The following is a 10899-nucleotide window of genomic DNA, read 5'->3' on the forward strand; positions in this document are numbered from 1 at the left end:
ATACCAGACCATTAAAACAATTGTTAGTTGCAACCCAATTTATGTAGAAATAGAGCATTGTAATCTCATCAATTAATTTCTCAAACTTTTCGGATACATTTTCTGTTAAAAGTATCTAAAGCACATTTTTCTACAATATAAAATAATGACAAATAATTTTATAAAAAGAAAACTCCTACCTGTATTTTTAGGTTGGAAGCATTTCTTGGCTGTTATCGACATGATTGCCTCCTGTGTAGAGACACGGGTGTGCACACGTGATTTCACTTGATGCCTGATTAGACCTCTGTGCATGCAGACAGTACCTGCCTTATTTGCCTAGCAATTCTGTAGGAAACAAAATAATTAACTATATAACTTAATGAGCCCACATTATTCCCATAAAAAGCTCTACCTAACTCCAACCTGAACAATATATTAATATGTTATGGTTTAAAGCATTTGAGATGGAGTTTACCCATGTTACTGTGGAACCATTCATTTCTTGTACACGGACGCCCTCTTGTGGACAAAAGAGGGAACTACGCTCATAATTAAACGTGAATAACACACACACATTTTATCCAGTCGTACTGCTTTATCTCCAGTGTAGAAAATACTGGGAGTCATATACCATACAGAAAGTATTTTTAATAAGAAATGTTAAGGCCACAGAGGAATTAGAGTTTCATGTTGTGCTCCACTTTTATAGTTAGAGGGGTAGTGATTAATACAGGAACTAAACAACTCTTCCTTCGAGAAACACTAAATGAAATCACGGCATTACTGGGTTTTTATATCAACACACAATATCCTCCAATTATAACAGAAAGTAATCTTTTTATCTGGAACAAATTATGCTATAAAATGTAGTGCCAGAAAGAGTGGTTTCTACCTGTAATTTGATAGACCACATACCATTGAGGTACCTTTATATCAGCTGTATGTCAAGAGGAAAAGATAATAAGAATGCTATTTCTAGCCATGTTAATACTGTAAAAAACATTGATTTAAACATTATAAATGTTGTTTTTTCTAATGGTAATTTGCTTATAAAAAGGACGAGAAAATCATGTTTGAATTGTTATGGAATAATCAGTATTAAATCACTTTATTTTAAACGTTATCTGCATCTATAAATAGATAATAATCTGAGGACTGATGAGGTCAAAACTGTCTTTTACTTTTGGCAGTTTGTTTTGAGATGACAAAGCTTAGCTTTTCAACTAAAGTCACAATAACGCTCTAAAGGCCTTTAGACTATCAGGTTTGTCCACACACTGCATCTTTAAGGTTCATTGGTGACAAATAAATCAATACAACTCCGAAATATCAGTCTAATAACTCTCCATTCACGCTTTGTATAAATTAAAAAGCACATTCCCCACAGATCTGCCCCTACAGATCCCCAAAGATCTGGATCAGAGTTGGGAGTTTTGTGTCTCTTGTGTTAAAACGATGAATATTGGCAAAAAATGTTCAGTTATTGCTTCTAAAAACTGAGCAGACCCCAGTTCCTCTGACCTGCTGGGGGTCCGCTCAGCAGCAGGTGGACTCGGGGGGGCTCTTCCTCTGCAGGTCCACCGTGTTGCTGTGGATGAGGTGATCCGCTCTGTCGTCCATCGCCAGGACGCGACGCACCGCCTCCTCGAACACCGACGCCACATTGGTAGAATCCTTGGCGCTGGTCTCAAAGTACGGGTGTCCTCCGTTCTCCCGACACCACTGCCGGGCGTCCTCCCCCGACACCTGCCGCTCGGGCACGTCCAGCTTGTTGCCCAGCACCACAAAGGGGAAGTTGTCGGGGTCCTTGACGTCGGCGTAGTACGTGAACTCCTTCTTCCAGTTGCTCAGGTTGCTGAAGCTCTGGCCGTCGTCCACGCTGAAGGTGAGCAGGCAGCAGTCGGAGCCGCGGTAGAACGGCGTGCGGAGGCTGCGGAAACGCTCCTGACCCGCCGTGTCCCAGATCTGCAGCGTGACCAGGTGGCCGTCCACCTCCAGCTCCTTGTTCAGGAACTCCACGCCGATGGTGTGGAAGAGGTGCGAGTCGAACTTGTTGGTGACGTAGCGGTTCATGAGGGACGACTTCCCCACGCCACCGTCGCCCAGTAGGATGACCTTCAGGAGGGCCGACTTGGCCATCGTGGCTCGGAGAGTTTAGGAGTTGTGAGACACCAATGATAGAGGAAGCACCTGAGGAGCACAAAGAAATGAACAACAGACAGTAGCTGTGTTTGTACAGATGTAGAATACCAATGCTTAGTGCAGTATGTAGACCTGTAGGGCTGCAGTAAGCTGGGTGAAATATCAACAGATTTGATTGATTACATAGAGGTGAAAATATCAGTATTTCTGTGTGCTATCAAAAAAAAGGTGGTATAGTAAATCATGGCATGAAATGAATAGGCCTTGTCCGTACAGAATACGTACCCATGCAGTTTCAAACCACTGTTGGCTTTTATCAGACATTAGTCAAATCCTACCTGTCAGGTTTTCCTTCAGGAAGGCTTTACTGTGTTTTACCTTTGGCCTGAGATAAAGTTGAGATAGAAACAGCTTCCACTTGATCAGCCTGAGAGGAATTCTAACTCTCTGTGACCCCCCCACTCTGACTGTGATTCAAGTCAGTTAACTAATCCTATTAAAAGCAGCCGCAGCGCAGAGATTACACTACGCAACTAATGAACTTCCTACACCGTGTGTTTTGCATGAAATCATGCATGCTGTACATCACATGGACGCTGATCACAGGACCAGGAAGTGAGTGGTCCAAAAGTGATTCAACAACAGAAAGATTCAAACTCACCAGTTTATCAGATCTTCATTTCTTCAGCAATCTGTAAAACAGAGAGAGAGGAGTTAACAACACATATGAAATCCAACTCTGCAAATCACCACCAAGGAGTTCACCCATTTACAGGCTCAGTTTAGATGACTAATAATCCGGGGATTTAGCATCAATTTAATCTGACACCACACATGTATGCATGCTTAACGTACCAGTTTAAGCTAAATAGCAATCATTCCTCCCACATACCAAAACAAATCTGAGAATTAGTCTGAGCAGGAGGAACAACACCTCACTGTCTGTCACCGTATCAGCAAGTGTGTGTGGGTGAGTTTACCTTCCTGTTACATGTACTTTTGAAATAAATTGTACTTCTAAGAACGCTTTCTACTTGTCATTGGTCTAGATGTACACACTTCTAGCTACTTTAATAGATCTAGATATAGATTTTATAGATAGATAATTGATATAAGATGTATCTGGATAACAAATAACTTTCATAATAATGGTGTTTGCGTTGTGACTAACTGCCTTTAAAGGAATACTCCACCAAACATCTATTTATTTTATATAAAATACACCACATGTGTCTCTTATTAGATTATAGGGCCATTTTAATTTCTTAAAGCTCAAGTAGATTTATCGTAATGTATTGTTTTATTCGACTAACAGTCCACAATCGAAGGATATTCAGTTAGCTACCATAAAAGAGAAAGAAAAGTGTAAAACCCTCACATTTAAGAGGTTATAACAATATAACTACATTTGATGTAATTTATAAAGCCTATACAACAAAAGCAATCCCTTCTACAACTGTCACAACATATTAGAGTGTGCATGCAGTCTGCAGGTATTTAGGACGAACTGGCCAAATCCCCTGCTGGTTGGGCTGCAGAGATGAAAGACATGAATGAACTGTCACATGAGCTGCTAGTAAATAGTAAGCATGTTCAGCCCGAGGTGCAAAACTGGGTAAATGATGTCTTTGTTCTAAAATCTTTAAACACAGACTGCATTACTGTCTTTGTCATTCATTCTGGAGAAACACAAACATTTATTAAGAAGCAGAAATGCCATTAAAGCAGGAATGAATGGAAACAGTCACACACACACACACAGGAGTCATGTGCTGCATTCAAGGAAATGCTGGAAGGCCTATTTCCATTAGATTCATGAATACTTCCTTAAAACAACCACACACATGATTAGATATTGAATGTCCATTAATGTTAAGGAGACACTATTCTAAATTAGCATGGTAAAGCTTTGCCATATAAGAGTGAGCCTATAACATATTTACTATCAATTAACACGATTTATTAAACTCACAGGGGTTATAGCAGTGGGAACATAATGTTACAGTAGGATGTAACTTTGCAAACTTACTGTGACAAGTACATAGGATGTTTAGACTTTTAAAAATAATGTTAAACTGTTGTTTAATTACTTTACAGCGCCATAATTGCTGTTTTTAGCTATTTTACGCTCATAGCTTCATCAGGACTATGTAGTCTAAATGTAGTTAGCTTAACCGTGACTCAAGTTACTGACGCACATATTTGGTTCAAAGGAAGAGCTTGTATCTCTCCTAAACCTACATACACTTTTATGCTCATGGTTAGTTATTTCAAGCTGCTTTCTTGTGTTGGTTCCCCGCTAACATGTTGATACAATTGTTGAAAGAAGCAAAGCAAAAAAAAGGCATGTCCGATAATGGAAGCCTTACAATAACGTGTAGCTGTCCGATAATGGGTGAGCTAACAGTTGCTACTTTACTGACCGATAAAAACGACGGAAATAACAGATTTCTGACACTTAGATGTAAAGTTTTGTCATCTTAATAACGGTACCAGTCGGTGTCGCTGTCGCTGTCTAGTTAAATCCCATCCACCATCTCGCCAGGGTGCTGCTGTCCGCCGGTGACATGGCGCTCCGGTGTCCCCGCTGCTCTCTGGCCCCGCAGCCGCTGGTGACGCTCACATGACTGGGGAGAGTCACGCCTCCTCATCATGTGGATGTCCGTGAATGCACCATTTATTGTCCCCTTTACACTGAAACTAACAGCTGTTCTGGAAGTTTTTAATAATCAAACCTGTAAACTGTGGCAAAATATATGTGGAGATTTCACTTATAATATCTGTATTCTTATCTTTATTTTATTTATTTTTTAAAAGGTAACAATTAAGTCTATTTTTAATTAACCACATTATAATTTCTACATTCATAATTGTACATTTGCTTAAATTATACATCAAATTCGTGTTTAAAAAAATACATTGACCTATATATAAGGACAATTACTTAAAAAAGCTATCAAAAATGTTTATTTATTTGTATTCCATGTAATAATCATATTTGTTATGCTCTTATTTGTCTTTATATATGTTTACCTATGTATCTGTTTAATTTCCAATATTTTAATAAAATAAAAACAATGTTTTGTTGCACTTTTTTGTCTGTCCTATGTCCTTTTTGAGACCAGTTTACATTCAAATATTTGTTTTAGGTGAGCTGATACCTGGAAATATAACTGTGCATTGCAATATAATGAATGCAGTTGTTACGCCTCTTACTGATGGTTAAGATCAACCAAAGGAGCCCAACACTTCCTACCTCTGTCTGCAGTGTGTGTTGTCTGTCTGTATCTGTGTGCGAGAGACAGATCTGATGGGAGGGAATCTGTCACTTAACACTTAAAAGATAGTGAGCATCTGAGAAGCCACAGTGCTGAGATACCGAACAACAACTGGCAAGATAATACAGCCGCATGAGAACCGTGAGAATTAGGGGTTCATCTTCGGACATGCCTAATTTAGCTTTTAAAAGCCAACTTCAGATACAAAAAAAGTCTGTTTTTAGCCAGGATATGCAGATCTACCTTACTTTCAGCTAAGAAACTGATATTTTTACATTTTAAAAGTGATATTTATGAAAGTATTCAGACTGCTTTGTACGATGACGTGTAAATTAGTCATTGTGCCACATCATGAAGTGAAGGATCATGGGATATGGGGGAAGGGAGGGGGATTACTGACTCACATGCTCAAGTGTTTCTAAGATCACATGTCTCGTCCAGTGGAAGCGAGAGGCGTGAATGTAATTACTTACACTAGGAGCAGCCGAGTACCTTAACATCAGAAAATGACACATTAGTGAGGTCAGAGGTCTTACCAAAGTGGCTTTACGTCATTCCCCTGACAAGAAATTGTTCACGTGAGAAAGAGGATTCAGGAAAAGCATTTCAATGAGTTACTGTAAGTAGATTAAGTGCAGGAGGCAGGAAATGATTTAGCGGGAGGAAGATGATGAAGCAACTTATTTAAAAGCTGTGGTTTTGCTCAGGCAATGTTTGGGCTTTTCATAATGGAGTAACTGGTGAATGCACACGAAATAAAGAACGCATCTTTAAAAAAAGTCTTATTTAAATCTCAAGTGTGTGCTCAAACATGCAAAAATGCTCTGTCCTTTGTTTGTGTGTATTCAGAGGCAGACCCAGCCGCTGTGGTACCACTGCTGCCCACAGCCGCTGCAGGTCACAAAGGTCATGGAGTCGTCATCGGGGCTGCTCTGCCTCACCCACGCCGGCAGGAACAGGGCCCCCCGTGACACCTGGGTCACCCTACAGTCCGACCCCCCACAGTTTCTGCACCTTATCTTCTGTGTCTGTGTCCCTTCGACTCCCCGTGGAAGCTGCCTCTCGCTCACCCCCCTCCACGAGTACTCCTCCCTCAGCTGCCGGAGCTCCGCGCCCGCCATCTCCTCAGCAGACATCCGGGAAAACACCTCCGGGGACAGTGCGCCGCTCAGAAGGCCCTGACGCAGATGCTTGTGTTTGGGATTCCTCAGGTTGGCCACCCTGCTCCTCACACAGGCTTTGTATTTCACCTGGCTGGGTGTGTGGAGCTCATGGATGTGCTTTTCTATATCTGCAGCCAGATCTGCTGCCTTGTGTTGATCAGGAGGTTCAGGGCAGAGGGCGGAAAGAAGAAGCTGGACACACTTAGATCTCACAGATGAGAAACTACAGGAAGCTTCGACCTCAAAGTGGGAATCCTCTTGCTTTGAAACGCCTCCATCTCCAGCCTCATGTGGAGGAGAAACCCTACGAGAGGCCTCCTTGCTTTTCACTCCATGTGCTCCTTTGCTGTACTGTCTCTTCCACTTAGACAACAAGCCTTTAGCGGTCTGCTTCACGCTGTCATCAGAGCAGCTTCTCAGGAGCCTGTAGAGCACTTTCACAATGTCTGTGGTCTCCAGCTGCTCCGCTGTGACCTGAGACTTATCGAGGTCACCGAGCAGGGTCAGGATGGTCCCATAGCTCCTGTCTGCGAGGGATCTCTCTATCTGCACAGCACAGTGGATTATTTCTTTGGCATCCATGGTGGCTGCAAGGAAACAGACAAGAAGATTAGGGGGGCTACTTGTGCCTGGGGTCGTACAATTTTGACTTTTAGTGATGGATTTACTGGTGAATACACATGTGAAATAAAGGATACATCCCAAAAATGTCTAATTTAATATGTCAAGTATGCATTTAAACCTGCAGGAATGCTCTGTCCTTTCTCCTGTTTTAATGGTAAAGAACATACTTGGAAATAGATGTTGCTGTTTTCGTTTTTTGGTGTGGAAGAAAAATTCTTTAACTCTTATTTAGCAAATAAACAAAACATCGAGATCAAGTTCTGCAACTTTTAACACAAGCTCTTGCATTATGCATCAGTCAACAAAGTACAATGTTCCTTTTTGAGTTGGTTTACCTGAAATCCTTCATGGTTTGCAGCTCCTTCACATGAGCAGTTCCTCAGCTGGAAACGTCAACACGGGAGCCGCCATGTTGGATTTCTCTTCAAAACAGGAAGTGCACAATTTAACCACTAGATGGTCCTGCAGCCTCATTGATTGATTGAATTGATTGAAAAGTTTATTAACAGCTTGTATATTGGGTACAGTACAGTACAGCTCAAAACATACAATTGTTAAGGGGATGCAGACCAGAGAAAGACTTTCGTCTTGTTTACATCAGGGTCCCCCATTTCCAATTCATCATATACTTCACTCATTAAGGCTCAGTAAGTTTCTGATGTCTTAAGAAATTGAAGATAAGCATGAATAACACTTTATTTTCTTGTATTTGATTCCATCTAGATATGGGGGGTGTCATCTTGAATCCTATAATCCTCCCTTCAGTGTTGTGTTTAATCTGTTTTTGTGTCACAATAAAAGGCCTGTTGTGGTGAATTTCCGCAAACAAAGACCACATGTAATCCATTTAATTTCCTATCCTATAAAACAAAAGAAAAAAAGACCAAATGCATATATATAATGACACTTGAATTAAATAAATCTATCTTTATAGGAATTATCCCTCTGGCTGTATGTGTACATAAATCACATTTAAACCAGCGCCAAATCTGAGTTTTAATATCAAAGTAACCTATTAATTCACGTTTAAAAGTACTACCATTAATTATATATGTTTTTTTCACACAGAAATAGCTGCATGACATATAAATAGCTGAGCGGGGGGACATTATGTAACCTGTGTATGACATCAGCATTGTAATCCCATATTATAAATGTGCTTTAAAATTGATTCAGCCGGGGCCGATAGAGGTGGAGGCCCCGAGGGAACATTTCTCTCCCACTCCCCCCCCTGCCTGAACCTCCTCCATTGGACTCCTTTGTTTACTTCCAGACCATAGTGACATCACTATGAAACACCCACGCTTCTATTGGCTAGCGCTCCAACACATTGTACATGATAGGCTAAGGGGCGAGACATCTCTTAGCGGTTGATCAATCACAACAGAGCCGGCCAGCTAACCAATCAGAGCAGACTGAGCTCTGGTTTCAGACAGAGGGTGAAAAGAGGTGCTGCAGCAGTATGAGAAAAATAAAGAGCTTTTTGAACATTAAAGCATGTCACAGTAGAGGCAGTAAAGACAAATATGAACCTGCAAATTAGCAGAATATAGTAAAAGTAAGAAAGTATCAGCATCTTATCATGGTCATATTGGTGTTTACATTAATTACATCATATACTAACCCATAGTAACATGTATACGTTGATTTATATTGTGTATTCATCTGTAAAGTAACAAAATATGTAACGTAAATATGGTGGAGTAAGTAGCATAATGTGGAAAGTACCTTAATTTGATGTAGAGTACTTGAGTACTGGTTGCTTATATATCTTTGTGTGTGTGTGTGTGTGTGTGTGTGTGTGTGTGTGTGTGTGTGTGTGTGTGTGTGTGTGTGTGTGTGTGTGTGTGTGTGTGTGTGTGTGTGTGTGTGTGTGTGTGTGTGTGTGTGTGTGTGTGTGTGTGTGTGTGTGTGTGTGTGTGTGTGTGTGTGTGTCTGTTGAGATGGGTGGGGTCATCCTCCTCCAGGAGTCGACACCTTGCCCCATGCTTCTCGTCTCTCCTTACACACATGACTGGAATTCCTGAAAACACACACAGGGCTCCAGGGATCTTCTCAACAAAGTCATTTCACTGCAGCCTGTTGTACTCGTGTATGAGAGTGGAATTTTACCAGCATGCTGCTTACATTCACATCATTCATCGATAGGTGGCGCTCTCTCTCAGCATGTTGGTGAAGAAGAGGAGTCATCACATCCTGCTTCTGTTGTCTCCGCCTCTTGAGAAGACCACCCACACTTGATGGCTTGTATGCATGAGCACACACTCAAACACAGACATGTACACACACACACACACACACAGACTTGGCTGCTTGAGAAATTCTAAGGAGGGGCTTTTCTTGTTAAAGTGATCAGTTTCTTCATGGGTAGACATTCATGACAACATCGTAAGACCCCCCCACCACAACATGAAAACACACACTGCAAAAAGTGTGTGTTCTTTTGTCTCAAAGTGTGTGTGAGCATAAAAGAATATAAGGTGTTCAGGAAATCACGAATCAGCTGAGTTTTGTGCAATATTAAAAACACACATTATCAGCGAGGGTAGAAAAGGGGAAGCTTGTGTTTATTTCTTTCCTGAGATGCATGACGCCTGACTTGTTTTTGGGAAAGTAGAAACATTTCCCATCATACAAAATGTTATTTACCCCTTCTGTTTATGTGGTCAGGGAACAAAGACTTTTAAAAAACACCTATAATTACACATTTTATGACAACTGTTATCCCATAAATACAGTTAGATTGAAATAGACTGCATTACATTAAATGTTCGCCTTTTCTTGAACAATCACTATAGGTTGACTTTAGGGTCGCTAGTTGGTGGATCTCTGTTCTCATGAGGTAAAATCAACCTCTATTGTGTCTGTGCTTAATGCTCTTGACAGGGTGTGTGCGTGCGAGTGTGTGTGTGTGTGTGTGACAGGGGGTTGCCTTGCTGCCACCTTACCCATCACACCCCGCTACACACACACCCATCATGACCTTGAGGGTGATAACAGATGACTGGAGTGCTCTTTCTCTTTGTGTTTCCTCTCTGCCACAGGATTCATCCTGCTCTCACCGATCTGATCTGTGTTTCTATTTTGAAGCAGACAAAGTGTCACATTCTCAGCTCGTACTTATTATTAACAGTCGTGCAGCGCCGCAGGCAGGAAATGATTCTCCCCAAACATGCAACCACATACACTAGCGAGTGTTATGTCATCATAATATTGTCCTTTTGCAACAAGACTATAGAAACAATAAGAACTGATATCGGCGTGTGTGTGGTTTGCCCTGCAGGGGAGTCATAGCACAATCACAAGACACACAAACACACAAGTCGATGTCACTTCTTTGGAAGAAACTGGATCCTTGTGATGTGATGCAACCCATTTCCTGGTAATAGTTCAAACGAAGGTTGCAACAAACTGTAAGCGTTTTTCCACACTTAAAGCAGTGATCTGAATTAAAGTTGCTTTCAAGGACGTACATGCTAATCCTCTGTGGTCGCAGCCATATGTTCCCCAGAGGGAATAATCCACATTGATTCACCACATTTGTTTTCCCATGGAACCCCCCCTCTCCAACTCCAACACACACCAACATGCTCGGCCTTATGGGAAATTCGCCACCACCATCCCAGGGTTTCAAATGACCACATCCTCCTGGGATGCTCACAGTTGCGCAGCATCACTGGACTAGCATGTGTAATGTGATCACAGTGGAG

General features: G+C 41.4%; 2 protein-coding genes across 4 annotated transcripts; both read right to left on the reverse strand.

The window, feature by feature from the left end:
* Positions 1-562: 562 nt before the first annotated feature.
* LOC117546587 (ras-related protein Rab-9A-like) lies at positions 563-4908 on the reverse strand. 3 transcript variants are annotated; one of them, XM_034216833.1, is made up of 3 exons: positions 4548-4908; positions 2786-2816; positions 563-2172 (listed from the first exon to the last, which is right to left on the reverse strand). In XM_034216833.1, exon 3 carries the CDS (start codon positions 2119-2121, stop codon positions 1519-1521), a length of 603 nt encoding a protein of 200 aa, XP_034072724.1. In that variant the 5' UTR covers positions 2122-2172; positions 2786-2816; positions 4548-4908; the 3' UTR covers positions 563-1518. The 3 variants fall into 3 exon arrangements, with proteins under 3 accessions (XP_034072724.1, XP_034072723.1, XP_034072722.1); XM_034216832.1 differs by having other exon boundaries at positions 4494-4900; XM_034216831.1 differs by having other exon boundaries at positions 4618-4884.
* Positions 4909-5993: 1085 nt separating this feature from the next.
* LOC117546585 (transcription elongation factor A N-terminal and central domain-containing protein) lies at positions 5994-8425 on the reverse strand. Its single transcript, XM_034216827.1, has 2 exons — positions 7525-8425; positions 5994-7152 (listed from the first exon to the last, which is right to left on the reverse strand). The coding sequence occupies exon 2, from the start codon at positions 7145-7147 to the stop codon at positions 6248-6250; it is 900 nt and encodes a 299-aa protein (XP_034072718.1). The 5' UTR covers positions 7148-7152; positions 7525-8425; the 3' UTR covers positions 5994-6247.
* Positions 8426-10899: the final 2474 nt, after the last annotated feature.

Source organism: Gymnodraco acuticeps, unplaced genomic scaffold (genome assembly GCF_902827175.1).
Source record: "Gymnodraco acuticeps unplaced genomic scaffold, fGymAcu1.1, whole genome shotgun sequence".
Classification (NCBI taxonomy): domain Eukaryota; kingdom Metazoa; phylum Chordata; class Actinopteri; order Perciformes; family Bathydraconidae; genus Gymnodraco; species Gymnodraco acuticeps.

Excerpts from the sequence above, each read along its gene's own strand:
- LOC117546587 (XM_034216833.1), bottom strand. The coding sequence starts at position 2,121 with ATGGCCAAGTCGGCCCTCCTGAAGGTCATCCTACTGGGCGACGGTGGC.
- LOC117546585 (XM_034216827.1), bottom strand. The coding sequence starts at position 7,147 with ATGGATGCCAAAGAAATAATCCACTGTGCTGTGCAGATAGAGAGATCC.